Source organism: Dipodomys ordii, unplaced genomic scaffold, assembly GCF_000151885.1.
Source record: "Dipodomys ordii isolate 6190 unplaced genomic scaffold, Dord_2.0 Scaffold25, whole genome shotgun sequence".
NCBI classification, from domain to species: domain Eukaryota; kingdom Metazoa; phylum Chordata; class Mammalia; order Rodentia; family Heteromyidae; genus Dipodomys; species Dipodomys ordii.
In genome coordinates this window covers 10,883,697-10,903,564 of record NW_012267241.1, presented here as the reverse complement: position 1 = coordinate 10,903,564, position 19,868 = coordinate 10,883,697, and the positions used below count along the sequence as shown (strand labels likewise).

At 36.3% G+C, this 19,868-nt stretch overlaps 1 protein-coding gene across 1 annotated transcript in view; it reads right to left on the bottom strand.

Moving 5' to 3' along the window:
• Window positions 1-16,499, bottom strand: part of Ccdc178 (coiled-coil domain containing 178) — a 302,072-nt gene extending 285,573 nt beyond the window's left edge. The window contains exon 1 of the mRNA XM_013014802.1: window positions 16,346-16,499. Within this exon, the coding sequence (XP_012870256.1) occupies window positions 16,346-16,499 (154 nt within the window). The remainder of the gene's footprint in view (window positions 1-16,345) is intronic.
• Between the last annotated feature and the right edge of the window lie 3,369 nt (window positions 16,500-19,868).

Sequence of the window (19,868 nt, the reverse complement as noted above, 5' to 3'; positions counted from 1 at the left end):
GGTCTGCCATCAGCATTCTCTCTCTATCCGTCTCAGGTTCTCTTTTATTATCATTTTAGTTTTCTTTTTTACAACTTGAAAAATGTGTATTAAATAAAGCAAAAACAAAGCAAAGCTGAACATATAGCTGTAAAATATGGACTTTCATTTATTAACCCAAGTTCCAAACTATTGAAAATTCTATTTTAGAGAATTTATGACACAACAGAAGGCAAGAATATATCATGCTTTGAAAGTTATTTTCAAAAGGGATATTTTTTCTTTTTTTAAGTTTAATTTTATTGTAAAGGTGATGTACTGAGGTTACAATTACATAAGTAGGCAATGAGTACATTTCTTTTGGAACCGTGTAACTCACTCCCTTGTTTCTTCCCACTTTCCCACTCCTCTACTCCCCCTCCCCCTCCCCCAAGTTGTAAAGTTCATTTCTAACATAGTATCTTGTGTGTACCATCGTTGAATTGGTTCACCCTTTGTCCCACTGTTTCTGTGCTTTGTGCTTCTCCTTCTTTACCTCAAATCAGATAAACTTATATACAAGACAAAGGGTACCGAAATCAAAAACAGTGACAACAGGGGGGGAAAAAAATGAAAGCACAAAGAAATTTGCAAACAGCACACCCCCCACCCCACACACCTCTTTTGCTTTCCTATCTTGGAGTACATTTTGATTAGCAGCGTCGTATATGGTCATAAGTACATAGCTATTGAGCTATTGTGATCCTTTGCTAGGACTATCCTAGATATACACTAATTATTATAAGTGAGGGAAACTGTGGAGCCTATGTTTCTTTGGGTCTGGCTTACTGTACTTAATATTTTTTCCAAGTTTTTCCATTTCCTTATGAATAGGGAAATATTTTTTTTCTTTGTTCTTTTTTGTCAGTTATGGGGCTAGCTTCAGGGCCTGGGTGCTGTCTCTGAGCTCTTTAGCTCAAGGCTTGTGCTCTACCACTAGGGGCCACAAGGCCACTTCTCGTTACCTGTTGATTAACTGGAGAGAAGAGTCTCATGGACTTTCCATGCCAAGGCTGACTTTGAATCATGATCCTCAGATTACAGGCATGAGCTGGCAGCGCCTGGCAGGGGATATCTGTTATTTTTTTATGGTATAGTAATATGAATTTTGTAACAGTACTGAAGATATTTCAAAATACTAAATAATAATATTTTGGAAAATATTGCTCTGTAAGAACAATTTGTATGTGTAAGATCTCTCTAAAATAAGTTCTGATATAAATCATTAAAGTCTAATGCTAACTTTCCTAATCTCTGTTCTTGATACAGTTCTATTGACTTTGTATTATGTCGGTATTATATCCAACACATTAAAGCTAAGATGCATTAAGTATTATACATCATAGTTTTACTAAAGCCAAGCAAATCTTCAGGAAGATTAAATACCATATTTCTTATTCAAGTCATATTAGTCCAGTTTTGTACATATTTTCATAAAGATATCTCAGATCATATTCAGAATTTGTCTGAGCAAAGAAAGAAGCCTTTCACCTTCTGGTAATGACTTGAGACTTAAAAAATGACAAGCAATTCAAATTAGCTTTCATGATGTTAAGTCATATCATAGGTCAATATCATCTATTAAATTATTATTTCCCCTCTGACTCACATCAAATAATTTTATAGTGATTATATTGAAGATCACTTACATTTTTCTAACAAAATGTATTTAACTTGTTAATATCCAATGACTATTTTTGTCTTAAGCATAAAATAATAAATTATTATCAAGTAGAAATATGAATTTCTATGAAAAAGTGACTTCATGAGTTAATAAATTCTATGTCACTTTACTATATTACTTTGCTATTGAAGAAATGTGCATTTTGATTGTTTTTGGTGCTTATATATTGAATATTTCTGTGGATTTCTGCTGGATATTTTAGGGAATATAAGAATTATGATACCTAATCCCTGCCCCCCAGAAGTTTTCCAATACTAGTGGCTCATGAATTATCTAGAGGATCATTAACTAGATAAAAATAATAGTTAAGACATGTACATAAACCTACTGGCCCTAATTTACAAAGCACATCATATAGCACCAAGATATTAACTACTTTCTAGGATTCTGCAGTATGTCACCATATATGCCTGCTAATCAGGGACAGGTTAGAATCAGTGTTCCTGGGGTAAAACTAAAAGAAGAATTCTTAGAACTTTTTAATATGCCACTGCATGTAGTTAAATTTTTACATGAAAATAGAATGGGCAGCATTTGTTAATCAACTTTTAATTTGCAATCCTGGTTGAGTGGAAGCAGGAAAATGATTGCAACATCTTTTGAAACTAGTTTGAAACAAGTTTTAAAAATCTATTATTAAACTAGTTTTTAAAAAATCAAATAAAAATTAACTTAAAAAGATAAACTTCAAAGGAAAAAGTTATAGCTATATTAAACATCTATACAAAAATAAGAAAGGCCTCTTAATGCTAAACAAAGGATAAAGGGTGATACAATGCAATAGGATTGACTCCCAAGACACTATTTACGATTTGGGGGTGCAGGGGGCCAGAGAGGGGGAAGTGGGAAAAAATGAAGGAGGGGGTAAAAATGTTAAACAAGAAATGTACTCATTACCTTACTGATATAACTGTAACTCCCCTGTACATCAACTTTATGACAAAATAAAAGTAAATTAAAATGAAATAAAAAGTAAAAAAGAAAAAAGAAACCATGTAAATTTAGAGCTATGACTTCATAAAAATATAAAGCAATTTATCAGAGTTTAAAAATAGTCACGCAAATAAAAAGAGACATTTCAAATGTCAACAGTAAGTTTTTTGATGGCAAGAAAATATTGTTATAAGGAAAATGAAATATCCAATAGAAATTAGTTAATTAATTAATTACTCAGAAACAGCAATCCTTATACAATTCACATGAGATGAGAGTATGAAGCAAGAGGGAGAAAAGGAGAGACTGATTCACAGAGAAAGAGAGATACAGAGAGAGAGAGAGAGAGAGAGAGAGAGGCCTAATATTACAAGAAATGTTGAGTCCGGTAACTAAAAACAAGGTGAAACTTCTTTTATAAGACATTATTGAAAATGAACTGAGTTATCACAGAGCAAAAGTTAGTAGAGATGCACAAAGAACAAAAAACACTAGCACATCCACAGAAACATGTCTGTGTTGTGAATAGTCATATTCTCTGAATCTTATAAAGGCAAGAAAATTATATGTAATATAAATAACCTTACTCTTTAGGAAAGAAAACCACAACACTTATAAAAGGCCTTTTGGAATTCAGGGAACTATCTATAATGAAATTGTGAAAGTGAAGAAAAACTGTGCATTGACAACTTCTTTCTATTCAGGTGACCTGTTGTCAATCACCCAGCTTCACTAATCATTCAAATTAGAAGACATGGTTGCCACCAGTGCAACCCGAAAAGCCATTGACTTACAAAACACTGACTTACAAGTCTCAACCCTGAGACTTATTACTGCTAGAGTTGAGTTAAACATGCCTTTATTCCATCATTCTAGGTAAAATCCAAGTGCCACGTTGATGCAAAAGTATTTTTTCCCATCAAATAAGTAAATGTTATGTTATCAACACAGGCTTAGTATATGTTTAGATAATTTTGACATATGATAAAGCTTAACTGCTCTAAAAGATAATATTGATGCATAAATTCAATTTATTTTAATCACAGCAGATGTATCTATACCTACAGGAAATTATATGCCAAAATGATTTAAAATGCCAAATGTCTTGCTTGAACAAAATAAACAAAACTCAGTTTCTATAGCTAAGCCAAATAAAACCCATATATTCTTCAATATCATTTTCATCAATGTATACTGGTTATCTAGCAGAAAATATAATATGAACCATACACTGGAGCATTTCTGATTAAGTATTCTTTTATATGTCTACTATTTTATATTATATTTGAGCAAGACAACACTGCCTGTTCACTATGTATTTTTCTTTTCTTGACCACTTGGGAAAACTGGATTTGACAGTTGTTCTTGAAGACAGTTTTAAGTTGCATACATGGACCTCTGGCCACTGGTATTTGGAGTGACTCTTAATCTCAATACCATTCTGTTTACTAACAGCTCTTCAGCTTTTCATGGAACATTGGAAGCCAGGTGCACTAGATGGTAGAGGTATCATTCAGACTCAGTGTCCCTGGACCACTGCTTAAAAGTCCATCACAGAAAAACTGCCTCATCTGTCTTTCTGTATCATCATCCAAAAAGTGACTTTTATTTTGCTAAACCACTGTGATTTTTTTTCAAATTTCTACACAGCACACAATCTAATCTGTTCTAAAGGAGTGCTTCAGTGTTAATGATTAACTGATCAAAAGTATCGGTCAGTGGTTTAAAAAACGTAATTGCTTAAAGATGAACAAGCACAATGGTATTGGAAATAGCTCAAATGATTATATGTTATTCTCCAAACCAAAAGAACAACTCCACATAAGTAAATACAAGAGATTACATTTTTACAGATAAGAATAGTACAGTGTGGAATACAAGCCTCCTAGATTTTGATAAATTTTCTCTGTTGAAATCTAATAAAAAATAATAAATCAGTACATTTTTATTTGAAATGTCTGAGCTACAGACATTCAACTATGAACATAATGATCAACTTAACATGATTTTTCACAGAAACAAGGTGAAATGGCATTATTTCACATGTGGCCATTTGCATATCTGCATCACAGTTTTTGTTGTATTCAAATACTGTCAATGGTATTATTTAAGCCAACTTACACCAATTCACAATCTAATAATGTATTTTCTACTGATCTTGTTATTGCCAGTGACTTAGGAAGCTGTTCTATAATGAAGAATAGTTAGGTTCCCAAGTAATCAAGTTAAACCCTCCCCAATGCCAACAGAAGCCTGCTTGTTAAAATATTCTATGAAATAAATATATTAAAATATTAATTTACAGCTGCTCTCTCCATATGGCCCCTCAAATCACACACTGCCATTTTTAATTTCATAACAAACTAAGACTTTGAAATGATTTGTCTCAAGGGTTTGGGTGTGGAGAAAAGCAGTCGTGGTCTGGAAATCTGATTTATTTTTTAAAAATTCAGGGGCATTCTGGAGAAGAAGGCAGGACGGCAGGAGAGGCTTGGGAGCCCAGAGTCAGTAGCAGCGCCAAAGAAGATCGGACCTGAGAGGAGCGCTAGGTGCACATGGGAAGCCTCAGGGGCATAAGGACTCCCAGCAACTGCCACACACTTGGGGAGCACCAGGCTGGTAGAGTAATCCCACAAGCCACAAGCCATGAAAAGTCTGCTATTCCCAGTGAAAGAGAGATGACATACTTCAGGAGGGTACCACAGAGATGGCAGAAGTGAAAACTCCAGAAAAATGACAAAAAGAAGTTGGTTGGATTGAGTAGAATGGATAGAAGTAATACTAGGACTGGTTGGGAGTCAATTTCTTCCTGAACTAATGAGAACCAACCACAGAAATAGAATTTAGTGGGCTCGGAGAAAAACACAAGGCAGTTTTTAGGCTAAGAGCCAGGAATTATACTCCGGATTTCAAACATCTCTCATCAAAATCCTTTAAGAAAACTATAAAATTATTTCAATGTATTTCTCCTATTCAAAATTTAGTATTCATCCTTAATGAGCTCTGTCTCTGTCTCTGTCTCTGTCTGTCTCATGCACACACACACACACACACACACACACACACACACACACCTCAGTACAATACTAGATCTGCATACCTTCTGAGTTTATGCTCTTTAAGCCCCTCCATAGCACAGAAACAAATATTCATTGAGAAATACATTGGTAACATGTCTAAAAAAGTACCAAGTCTCACAATAAAGATTCATTATCTCCATGTTAATTGAATCTTTGGATTGTATATAATGCTTAGTAAAAGAAACTGAAGAACATGCTTTGAAACACTGCATGCCTTTGTCTACTTAGTTACTTTTCCTAAAGACATCAAAAAGCAGCTGCCTTGAATTTGTCAAATCTCTTATCCATTTTAAGAACCTAAACGTTGACAACTCAGTTACATTTATTAATATGAATTTAAGGTACACAAAATATGTTCTTCACAGAGTTTAATAATTGACTTCACAAGAAAGCCAATTTTTGGTTGATGCTGTCAGCCATTCTGATGCTATATTTAACTAACAAACTCTCCTCTTGTTTAACATGAATTTCAATGTCTAAAGCTCATCTTTAAGTAGTTGTACAAAAGGGTTTCAATTCAACATTTCAGTTTATAAGTACATTGCATCTTGATCAGTGTCATTCCTTTCACTCAACTAAGATCTGTTTATTCTTCCAAGGCATCACATTTCATTCTGCTAGTCCTCTTTATAAACCATGTAGGGTTTAAAGATTGGATATCCTTGGAGAAATACTGAGTTTTTCCTCGCTGATGTTACTTCTGAATTATTTCCTAGGGCTAATTTTTGTGAAATGATATCCACACATTGGCAGGGAATCTCTAGAGTATATCAGATTTTTATGCACCAAGATTCCCTAATAATCTTTCTCAAAATGCAGACTACTGAATTAATAAAAACCATATGTTGCTAAATAAGAAATATTTCTAATTCATATGAGTTCTGAAATTAAAATTTAATAAAAATAGAAAGACTAACTCTTCCTTAAATATGACCTCAGACGCAGGTCAGTGTTTTTCCTTCCTTGAGGTCCTAGAGCAGGAAATTAAAAACAGGTGACACCGAGCTACCCCACCTCCACCTACTTGTCACTCAGAATTTCTCCTCTTGGGTTCCTTGCCAGCCCAGTGAGTCATCTAAAATATGAAACTAAAACCAATCAGACAATAAAGAAGAATAGGATGAAATTTGACAATGAAACTTTACTTCCCTCTAACTACAGCTTAAAGCTGTTTAGTTGAGAAAATTTAATAAAATACTGAGGTTTTTCTATTACATGACTCATTCTGAACAGTAATGTACACCTAAATAGCTTCCAACTCCACGATGAGCAAATAATTCAACTGCAGTGATTTATTGTTTGGTAAGAAGAGTTAGTTTTCTATCCATTTTATAAAAACAAATCATAATAGAGGGGATCATTATGCCACAGGAGAAAATGTAATGCTGTCAGTAATGGCTCTAATACTGAAATATTTTAAAATATAAATGTGTAGATCCTTTGTAATTACTGTGATTTAGAAAAAAAATGTCAATGCCAAGAACATTTATTATGGACTTTTTCTAGAAGTATGCATTTTGAGTACTAAATATTTTGAATTGCTGGTATCCAATGTAGAAATCAAAATCAATCCATGTGAGAAATATTAAATAAAACAAGAAAATTAAGCTTTTTTCTAATTTCCTATTGCCTTTAAATCATCAGCTAACATAAACGGTTTTTGTTTGTTACAAAATAAGCCAAGTTATAACTAAAATAAATAAATAATAGTACCCAGTTAAAGATCTGTGCTTAATGAAATAACAGACAAAGAGAGTGTAAATTTTCTATCCATCTGGAGAATAAGAAAATCAAAAGTAATAAATAACATTGGGAATTTATTACAAGGAAATTATGTCAAGAGCTTGTTATGGTCATTTTCTATGGAAATGTTCAAATTAGTGGCAAAAATGCATTTTACACTACATATTTGAAGCCTACTGATATCATTTTATACATGATCTCATGGCATGATATTTACTAACTGATTAAATTATCCCTGTATAAATGCAGTCATCCTGATGCAAAATTTTCTCTCACACCACAAAGAGCTTGTTACAATTATTGACACAGTTTGATGGAATTTTCTAGAACCAGAGGGCAATAATGGGGAGTGTTCATGACATTGTATTACAGAATTAATAGAAACCAGTAAATCTGAAAGTAACTGAGATATCAAGCTGATGTAAGAGCATGAGAAGAAGAGGAGATAATACATATTACAAAAGTCATAAAACAATCAAAATTCATCATCACCATAGAGTTGAAATTCCATCATCATAAACCACTCTTATTTGTTACTTAAGAGACTAGCTGAGAAGAGAAAGTGTTTTTCCCAATCAACCCCTCAAACATCTCCTCTATCTATTAACATTTTAGGCAAAAAAATTCCAAATTATCAGCGTTTTTAATGCTGCAGAATACATAATATAGATATTGTGTGTTTTATTTCTCTATGAATTCATACTATCTGGAAAATATTCGGTATTCAAAAATATTTCTTGAACAGAATTTTTGAACTTTTTAAATAAACTTATCAAAATTAACTGGAAGTAATGGTGATAGGTGGAGAAGGTATAAAAACAAAATGCAGCAGCTATTAAATACAAAACAAAGGGGAGTTTGGGGCCAGACTCCAAAAGCTCATTTGTAATCATAGCTATTCAGGATGCTGAGGGTCTCAGTTCAAAGACAGCAGGAGCAGAAAAATCTGCATGACTTCATTCACCCCATCCCCATAAAAAACAAAAACAAAAAATTGGGGTTAGATGTGTGGTTCAAATGGTAGAAAGCACTGTCCAATACTGTGTTTACTTTTTACTCAAATATTTTCCTTAACAAGAATGTTGGATTCATTTTATAAATTGTCTTCCCACTCTGTCTACCTAATTGGACAGCTTGATTAGTCCAACAAAATCCACAATGTGAATTCTTTGAGGAAAAGTAGGTGAAGTAATTGAGGTGCAAGTTTGACAACTGGTGCGTCTCGGCTCTTGGAACTCATAGTTTTACCTTGATGGAAGCCAATGTGAGGATGGAACCCATATTCACAGAGAAAGAGTATATGCAGAGCAAATTTGCTGCCATGGAGAATGGAAGATGAAAGCCTCAGAGGATGTAGGAACCAGTTATTTAAGTCTGATATTGTTAAATTGTTGAATTTTAGGTAGCAGCAGCAGAGAGAAGACTGTACTGTGTGGCTGAAGGCATGTCTAAGTTGTTGAGAGCTATCTTGCTAGCAAATGAAGCAAGTCAGGCCCTACATTTAAACTCTGGTACAATTTTAAACAAATTAGAAATTCTTATGTTTAATTATCCACCAAAATTTGGTAGTAGAACTGAGGTAGAGCCCTAGCCTTGAGCAAAATAGGACTGAAACACACAAACACATGTGCGTTTGTGAGAGAGAGGAAGGAAAGAAGGAAGGAAAAAAGGAAGGAAGGAAGGAAGGAAGGAAGGAAGGAAGGAAGGAAGGAAGGAAGGGAATGAAAGAAGGAAGGAAGGGAGTGAAGGGAGAAGGGAGGGAAGGAGTAAAAGGAGGAAGAAAGGGAGGGAGGGAAGGAGGACAGGGAGTCTGGATTGTGGATATGAGCACTGGAGGCTAACAACATAACAAAGCTCCACCCAGGGATAAAAATTCAACTCATGATTTCAACAGTTCTGGACACTAGGCAGATATAGGCCATGAAAAAAGTCAATACACTGGTTGATATGCAAGTGTATGTAAATATACTAACTGAAATACTGTAGATCCAAAGGAGAACATGTAATTCTTTAGAAAAGCAAAGTCAGAATTCAGCAAAATAAAACACCAGGAAGCAGATACTCTATAAAGTGTTAGGGTGGGATCAAGGATAAAGGGGTAGGTGAATGACATCAGGGAGAATTGCAGTCAGGAATCGAATGTAGAGAGTCTGGAGGAAGATGGCAGAGGAGAAGCTGGGGGCTAAACAAGCTCACATGTAGAAACCAGTTTTAGTGTTCCAGTGAAAAGTCCAAGGCTAGAGAGTCACACCAAGTGTGCCATCATAGTACAGAGAGTTTGGACAGAGAGGAAAAAATCAACCAGCTTGGTTAAGGAGATAGATTTGAGCACTTTCTAGTGTCTGCTATGACAGCAGTGGTGGCTGCTGCTGTGGCCACCATATCAATAGAGAGAGCCCTGGACAAAGGTGCCAGAGATGGTGTGTGAGTGGATTCTACTCATTCAAGTGCTGACAAGGAGCAGAAACCTTCATCCTGCTTACCACAGACAGTCTCAGACAGTGGACAGCCCAGAAACCAAGGGAAAGGCTTAAGTGCCACACAAGACATCCTCACTCCTTCTTTTGGAGCAGTGGTGGAAATGTAGCCCCTCCCCCACCACGAGAGAAGAACTGTATCTTTGATACTAACAAAGATTTTTTTTTTAAGTCTCTCTTCTCCTTTTCTTCCATCCTTTTCCTCTCTCTGAATTTAGGCTTTGGTTATATTCCCTCTCTCCCTTTCCTTCCCCACATTCCTCTAATCTTATTTTCTCCTCACAATGCTCCCTAAACCTATTAATTTCTGGTCTGCTGCCTCATATTTTCATTTTCTTAGTCCATCGATACATAGTTGTTTGTTGTTGAACTAGATTGTATCTGTTGAATTAGATTGTATCTATACTCATTTTGACTGCATCAAACACTCCGTGCAACTACAGGGCTCTGGTTGATGCTTGCCTTAAAATAGTGTTCTAGCGGAGAATTAGTTTTGCTTTCATACCAAAATGGGCAGAACAAGCTGGAGAAACACAAGAAAAATGGCAAGTCTTAGTATCTCAACTCCCACTCATGATAATCAGGCAACAGAATAGTTAATGAATAATTCAGAGGAGAGTTCCAAAAAATGCTCTACAAACACTACTGGTAACCATGTTAAATGAAGATTGAAAGTCTGCAAAGTCTGTGTGAGCATGATAGGGAAATGTGTGAATGTGATGAGGCTAACCAAAGATTAAGAAAGGAATTTCACAATTGTGAGGAGACTAATCAAAGATTAATTGAGGAATTTTGTGAGTGGGATGAGAATAAACTAAGATTAATGGAGGTATTAAGGGAGTCCACAAACAGAAAACTGGAGGAATCCATGGAGGCCACACAGGGAATGCTGACTGAAGCCCTGCAAAAGGATCAGGAGTCCAGTGAAATCATAACCAGTTAACTAAGGGATTTGAGAATGAAGACTGTAAACAAAATTAAGGAGGTGAAGAAGTCCATAGAAGGCTAAAACAAAGCTCCAACAAAGAATTTGAAACCATCATATCTGACCAATTAGAAGGGAAGGAAATAAAAAACAAATTAGAAATTCTTGACAGTAGGTTAGACCATGCAGTAGATCGAATCTATGGTATTGAAGACAGCCTAGATATTAAAGAGAAAGAACAGACAAGTATTCAAGACAAATCCAAGAAATATGAGAGATCTATTCAATATTTAGAAGACACCATCAGAAGGCCTCATCTAAGGCTAATGGGTATGGAAGAGCACCTAAAGACAGATGTGAAAGGTCTAGAAAATTTATTTAACAGGATCCTAGCAGAGAACTTCCTGAACATATAAAAAGATAGGCCCATTCAGATCAAGAATCCTTTAGAACCCCAAATACACGAGACCAGAACAGGACATCCCACCGTCATATTGTAATCTGCACAGGATCAATTGAGACCAAGGAAAGGATCCTACAATCTGTCAAGAGAAAACATCAATCACCTATAAAGGGAAAACAATCAGAATAACTTCATATTTCTCAGCAGAGACAATGAAAGCAAGAAGAGCCTGGAATGATGTATGCCACTCCCTAAAGACAAACAACTATCAACCAAGAATTCTGTACCCAGCAAAACTCTCCTTCATAACAGTAGGTCAAATAAAAACTTTCCACAGCAAGGAAAAATTGAAACAATGTATCTCCACCAAACCAACCCTACAAAAGATAATACTCAAAGATGTCTTACACATAGAAAACCAACAAGAGCACAATAAAGGCCAAGAAATAGTCCCCAAACAGAGAATCCAAGAATAATAGGAAGAACCCAATGGACAGAGCCCCCAAAAAGGTGGATAACATGGCAGGAACTACCAAACACCTCTCAATCATAATGGACTCAATATTAATGGACTTAATATTAATAGACTTAACTTTTCAATTAAGTGACAACCATTGTCTAGTTGCCTTCAAGAGACACACCTTACCCACAAACCTTCTGAAAGTGAAAGGATGGAATTAAATCTACCAAGCAAACTGCTGCCAGAAACACACAGGAGTTGCAATTCTGATATCAGGTAAAATAGACTTCAAATTAAAATTACTGAAAAGAGATAAAGGGATCTGTCCTTCAGGAAGATATAACAATTGTAAATATCTATTCACCAAATAATGGAGCACCCAAATTTATCCAACCCCTCCCCCCCACATTTTCCATCAAATCTCATGTAGATCCAAAGACATTAGTTATTGCGGACTTTAACAAAACACTGTGCCTGTTGGATAGATCAACCTGGCAAAAACTAAACCAAGATGATTTAAACCAAGTTAACAGGACCATATCTATCATCGCAATACAGACAGCAGTAAGATCCTTCCCACCAAAGAAAAGCCCAGGACTGGATGGATTTACAGCTAAATTCTATATGATCTTTAAAGCAGAAATCACACCAATACTCCTCCAACTCTTTAATAAAATTGAAATTCAAAGTTCACTACCAAACTCTTTCTAGGAAGCCATGATAACCCTCATCCCAAAACCAGGCAGGGACTCATCAAAGAGAGAGAACTATAGCCCTATTTCTTTGATTAACATTGATGCAAAACTCCTCAACAAAATTTTGGCCAATGGACTTCAACAACTCATCAAAAACATCATACACCATGTTCAAACAGGATTCATTTCAGGGATGCAAAGCTGTTTCAATATATGCAAATCAATTAATATATTACATCAACAAGAGTAAGGATAAGAACCATAAGATTATCTCAATAGATGCAAAAAAGCATTCAACAAGATCCAACAACCTTTTATGATGAAAGCTCAAGAAAAACTAGGAATCCATGGAACATTCCTCAATATAATAAAGGCTGTGTATGACAAACCTATAGCCAGCATTATACTTAATGGCGAAAAGCTAATGCCATTTTCTCTAAATTTAAGAATTAGACAAAGATGTCCACTCTCTCTACTTTTCTTCAATTTAGTATTAGAATACCTGACTAGAGCAATAATACAAGATGCAAACATAGAGGGGATCCAAATAGGGAAAGATGAAATAAAACTCTCCCTATTTGCAGATGACATGATCTTGTATTTAAAGTACCCCAGGGACTGCAGTTGCAAGGTATTCAAGCTGATCTGAAACTTTGGCAAAGTAGCAGGATATAAAATTAACCGCCCTAAATCAATGGCTTTTCTGTATGCCAACAATGAGAAAAGTGTGGCTGAAATTAGGAAAGCAACTCCATTTGTAATAGCCCCACAAAAAATAAAATACCTAGGAGTTCATGTACCTAAAGAAGTGAAGGACCTCTATGATGAAAACTTTAAAAACCTGAAAAAGGAAATTAAAGCATAACTAAGGATGTGGAATAACCTCCCATGCTCCTGGATTGGGAGGATTACCATCATGAAAATGGCAATACTGCTAAAAGCAATACTGCTAAAGCAACCCAAAAAAATCATATGGAACTATAAAAGTGATGAGTAGCAAAAACAATCCTTAGCAGAAAGAATAGTGCTGGAGAAATATCAATGCCAAATTTCAAACTCTACGACAAAGACATAGTAATCAAAACAGCTTTGTTACTGATACAAGAACAGACATAAGGACCAATGGAATAGAACTTAAGACACAGAAATGAACCCACAGACCTATAGCCACTTAACCTTCAATAAGGGAGCTAAAACTAGAATGGAAGAAAGACAGCCTCTTCAGTAAATGGTGCTGGCAAAACTGGTTAAACACCTGTAGAAAACTAAAGCTAGATCCTTATATATCACTCTGCACCAGAATCACCTCCAAATAGATTAAAGATATCGGAGTCAAAGTAGATCCCCTCAAAGCATTACAGGAAGGAAATAGGAGAAAATCTAGGCTCCTTGGCACTGGCAGAAATTTTCTTATTAAAGACTCAGAAACACAACAAATCAAAGAAATGTTGGACAAATGGGATTGCATGAAACTTCAGAGCTTTTGCTTGGCAAAGGACATAGCTAGGAAGATCAATAGAAAGCCCATGGATTGGGAGAAGATCTTCACTAGCCATACAATAGACAAGGGTCTCATATGTACTCAAAAAAATTAAATCCCCCAACAACAAATCCTCAAAGAAACAACTGACTGATTAATAAGTAGGCTAAAGACTTACAGAGAAAATTCTCTGAAGAGGAAATAGGAATGGTCAATAGATACATGAAGAAATGCTCAATTTTCCTAGCCATAAAAGAAATGCAAACAAAAACAACATTGTGATACCACCTTACCCCAGTTAGGATGGCTATAATCAAGAAATATAATAACAACAGATGCTGTAAGGTATGTGGCCAAAAGGGAACCCTATTGCAATATTGTTGGGAGTGTAAACTTCTTCAACCACTCTGGAAAGCAGTATGGAGGTTCCTCAAAAACTTTACATACATCTGCCCTATGAGCCAGCAATCCCACTTTTGGGCATTTACCCAAATGAAAACAAACAAAGCCATACTAAAGCTATGCACAACTATGATTATCACAGCATGATTCACCATAGCTAACATATGGAACCAACCCAAATGCCCCTCAGTAGATGAATGTATCAAGAAAATGTGGTGTATGTGTGTGTGTGTGTGTGTGTAAATATATATGTATTTATATATATGAATTCTATGCCTCCATTAGAAAGAATGGCATGGCCCCCATTTGTTAGCAAATGGAAAGACTTGGAATAATTATATTATGTGAAGTATGCCAGACCCAAAGACACATAGGTCCCATAGGTCCCATGGTTTCCCTTATTTGCAATAACTAGTAAATGTTTAGGACAAGCAGTAAGGGTCAAAAGCTATGTACATATGACCATATAAGATGATGTTAACTGAAATGAACTCCCAGATAGGAACACAAGAGGTTTTTTTATCTTTCTTTCATTTTTAATGTAATTAAAATGTACTATGTGATTTTTGTTTCTTTTGTATGTTCTTCCCCCATGGTATAACCTCTGTTTTCACTGTATTTGATTCTGGTACCATGCATCATGTATATACATTTTTTAATTGGGGAGGGGAAAGGAAATAACAAAATATTAAAATAAGAATGCACATTGTGTCATTGTAACAATGAGATATACAAGACACTATGTTGAAAATGAACTTTACAACCTTGGGGGAAGGAAGAGAGGACTTGAGGTAGGGAGAGATGGGATGGTAGGGGAAAAACAAAGGAGGAGGTAACAAAGCTGGATAGGAAATGTACTCATTACCTTACTCATCTAACTGTAGCCCCTCTGTACAGTATCTTTACAGTAAAAATATTTTTAAAAAAGAATCCATCTTTAAAAAAGGTGAGGGAAGCAGTAGGTAAGGGAAGGATGGGTAAGAAAGTTGAAAGGAGTGACATTGATCAAGATATATTGTATTCATGATTGCTTTGTTAAATGACAACTCCTTTGTACAACTACTTACAGATAATTACAAATCAAAACAGTCTTAAATACACTAATATAATGAGAGGAATTATGTATTTAAGATAGATGTAATGCGCTTTAGTCTAAATGTCCAAATCATTCAATGTAAACATATAAGCTAAAAATTCTATGGATTGCTCAATCTTTCTTACAGTTCATCATCCTTTTCTTCTGACTTGTTTAACTCAGAGCTAATTGGTGGCATATAGAATCTATTGTCAAAGCAATACCAATAAACAATTCCTCTCAACCCAGAAAGGAACTGAAGACAAATCCCAGTATGCCAGAAGCATTAATAATACAAGGCAAGTCGAAGTGGGAAACTACCATGTCAATTACATATTTATGGAGCTGTGGATGAATGTCAAGAAGCACAGACAGTGGCTTGAATTAGGAGTCAGAAAACCCCCTTGCCCTGGATCTGAGGCTTGCTGGGTTTGACTTTGGGCCAGTCAGTTCTGAGGATGGCTTTCCTCATCTGCAGCGTGAGGTCTTTCAGTTGTGGTGGTTTAGACAAATAAATAAATACAAAAATTCCCAACCTATGACTTAGGAAGCTGTTCAACATCTGAGTTGAGTGGACACTTGAAAATTTAGCACTGAAATCACAATGGAAGGAATTAAGTACAGTTCGAAACATAATACATGAACCACCACATGGTGGCCTTCTAAGTGAATCCGAAGTCAAGATAATCATTTTCATAATTAGACCATAGAGATGCAGTTGCAAATAATGTGACCTCAGCAAGTGCACAAATAGAGGGAGACTGCCTTCTTTCCCAGCCTTAGAGATGGTTCTCAGACTCCCAGAGAGATGTTCTCTTCCTCCACCTCCCCTCTGGCCAGGACAGTGAGATGATAGCTCTGGCCACTGGAGTAGCTCAGGTACCACAGTATCCTAATGATGCTAGTGAATGGTGGGTGGGCCCACAATACTGGCCAGAGGAGAGGGCGTCACCTACAGCTCCCAACTCACCAGCCCAGCTCCTCTCTTCCCTGTATTTCCCTGCATTCAAGGCGCGAAGCCTGCAGTCCGTTACCGGTGTCCAGGTGACTACACTGGCAGTGGGGGTGGGCAGTGGGCGGAGTGTGCCAGCCACCTGCGCAGCTTCCCTGCGGCTCAGGCGCATCGTTCTTAGGCATCTTCTTCCGCGCACCACACCGCATGACATACCATGGCATGGCACCATACTGCATTGCGCCTCACTCTCCCTGTGCTGGACCCTGCTACTCTGCTAACCTTTGTTCTCTTCCTAACATAGTGGAGGGTGGGGATGAGTCCATTTCTTTTCCTACAACAGGAATGTGGGTGAGACATTGCTGACAAATTTTGCCAGGACTCTTGGCCTTCGTTTCTGCCCTCTTCGGGGGGTTTCCAAAGATAAAAGTCTTGCTTAGTCTCCCTCCTCATCACTTCTTCTCAAGAAGGTGACTTCTTGCCCTTTGGGACAAATGACTAGAATTATATGGCATTGTCCGAGAGTGACTTTATTAAAAAACCTTAATACAGTTAGGAAAGGAAAACTCTTTTTATCATTCTGTTTGCGGGTGGATGTTAGGAAAGTGATGACTCAAGACATTTGTCTGACTGTCGATTTCTAATAAAAGCAAATTTTCTTGAAGCATTGATCCATTTCACAAATTACTATCTTGCATGAAGTACATTACTTAAGCTTTGTTTCCTTAAAACTATCTATTGTCACCTAAAACAGGCTTTCAAGACATAGTTACACTTCAAAATATTCTCACCAATTGTGTTGTTACATGAATATAATCACTTCATCATAAATCAAAGATGATTAAGATGACAATAGCCATGAGAGATGAAGATATGCAAAAGGAACTTAAAGTGGAAAAATCAAATCACAGATTTCTAGGATAAAATATTTTAATGAAACTTCCAGATTTACAGGTGACCTTAGCCCAGTAGATTGGACTTGATAGAAATACCTAACAGGCAATTTCAATAAATACTCAAATCCCAAAGGCTAATGGTGTTGTTCTCTCTCTGTCTCTTTCTCTGTCTCTCTGAGTCTCTGTCTCTGTCTCTGTCTCTCTGTGTCTGCCTCTGTCTCTCTCTCAGGGATTTATAGTATCAGAGATTTATACTGGTTTTATTACCATGAATTAACTAAAAACAGGCCAGCTTGCCATCTCCGCCTCTATTTCATGTTTGTAACTGTTCTAAAACATTCCCTCCAGTCATTTTGCAGTCACTTGAGTTCCCAGAAAAACAGGAATGACCCACAATATCTTTACAACAAATGACTAAAACTACATCCAAGGAATAGCAGACAGAGCTTTGCAGGCTAGATCACCCCCAATTATGGATAGGACCAGTAATAATAAGGCTGAACGCTGGAGCGGGAGAAGTTATCTCATGGGTACTAGATTCCTCCCCTCAAGTGCTGACAGTGGCAACTTCTTCATAACCCAGGAGAACCAAAACTGAGGTGATAACTAACCAGGCTACACCTGTTACCTGGACTCTTCAGCTAACCATATCTTTGTCCCTTGCGTGTCTTCTCCCCTTCCCCCCGACCCATTTTTTCTCTACTTAATCCTAATGCTCATGTCTGTATCCTAAGGATGGCTGGCATTGAACTAAGTGCAGTCATCCTGGGCATTATGCCATGTATATTCTTTCTCTACCATATTTTTTCCAATAAAATACCTATCATTTTCACTACTTTTGCATCTTGCCTGGATTCTTGTCTTGCTGGATGACAAGATCAAGTCTGATAAGCTTTCCTGGCTTTCTGGCAATAATAGGATTGGGATACAGATGTGTATGCTTTCCCAGATAGGTATTCCCAGGCAAGATCGGAAACAGGTAACTGTCTAACAAGGTTAAGTTGGCAAAATATATTACCTTAAGAGGCAATTCAATTTGTAGTCCTATCTAATGGGAAGAAATCAGTAAGGCCACAGCTGGAATAAGATCCTTCCTGCTGAAAATGAAAATAGGAGAGCAATAAGAAGCAAACTAGAGAAGAATCTTAATCTTCAACTAATATATGCAGAAGTAGAGCTCCTTATTTAAACAAAAAATAGATTCCAGGATTGACTCTCCACTTAACTGTCTTCTTCCATTAATTGCTTAAATTTGACTTGTTAGCAATACAATGTCAAATTAAAACCAAAATAAATTGTTTCCCACCAGTTTGTAAGTATTTATGAGGCTTCCAAATACATAAAGAATTGTATTAAAACAATACTTTATAAAGCAATCTTTTCTAAATTTCATTTTTGCTAAATTTTTCTCACTTAATTAGAACTCACTGGTAATTACTATGTCCCTATTGTGGTAAGCAAAAGTTTAAGATACATCCAGAAGACTCTACCTTCCAATATGTTGCCTGCATAAAGATTTTGAATATGACCTATGTATCCCTGTTATTAAGTTGCTATATGATACAATTGAATAAAAGAAAATAATTCAGCATGCATTGGTCTTACTTGAGTAAACCAGTAAGAGGGACTGGCTAGAATCAGAAGCTTGAAAAGAAAAGAGGAATTTGATGCCAAGAGATATTCTCTATTGTCAGACTTGAAGACTGAAGAGAATATAGGAGGAAGAATGCAAACAGCCTCTAGTCACAGAGAATGTCCCCAGGTGAGAATCAGCAAGGTAATGGGAACCTTCGGTGGACAACTGAAAAAATGCCACCGACAATCTGAGCCATATGAGTAGAGAGCAATAAGTTCCAATGTAAATTATTGTGCCAGTGCCCTGAGAGACACTGAGGAGATGAGCCCAGGTAGCCTTGCAGGAACTTCTGATCTACAGACTTGTGAGCCAATAAGTGGACGTTGTTTTAAGCTGCTATGTTTGCAGTAATTTGTTACATGGCAAAAAGACCAATGCTATGTGTACATTAGCATTTCAAATAAACAAAAGTGAATATTTTAAGCAAACATACAGAAGTAACTATGGAAACCCAGCTAGAATTGCAGCTGACAGTCAAACAGAACAGAAATAAGACAGTGGAAAAACATAAATCAATTCTAAGACTTGTTATAAAACAGTAACATAGTGTCTCAAAAATTAACCTAAATTTTAAGCTAAAATGTAATCATTGAACTACATAATTTGAGAGGAGGGATGGGAGGGAGAAAATGGGACAGAATGATGGAAGGGGTGACATTGTTCAAAACGCATTATTCTCACAACCTGACATAGCATAATAAACTCACTGAACAATTATTTAATAATAAAAATAATAATTAAAAAGATATGTGTAATAAAGGTAATGATAGTTTTTCTGAATTAAAAACATAATTTGTGGAGGAAAAGGGAAAAAACAAATCATTTAAATATGCATACAGGTGACCCATTGCAACAATGAGATGTACAAGTCCTTATGTCGAAAACGAACTTTACAACTTTGGCTGGGGGGCTGGGGTGGGAGATGGGAAGGGATGGGAAGGGGAAACAAAGGAGGAGGCAACAATGCTTGATAAGAAATGTACTCATTACCTTGCCCATGTAATTGTAA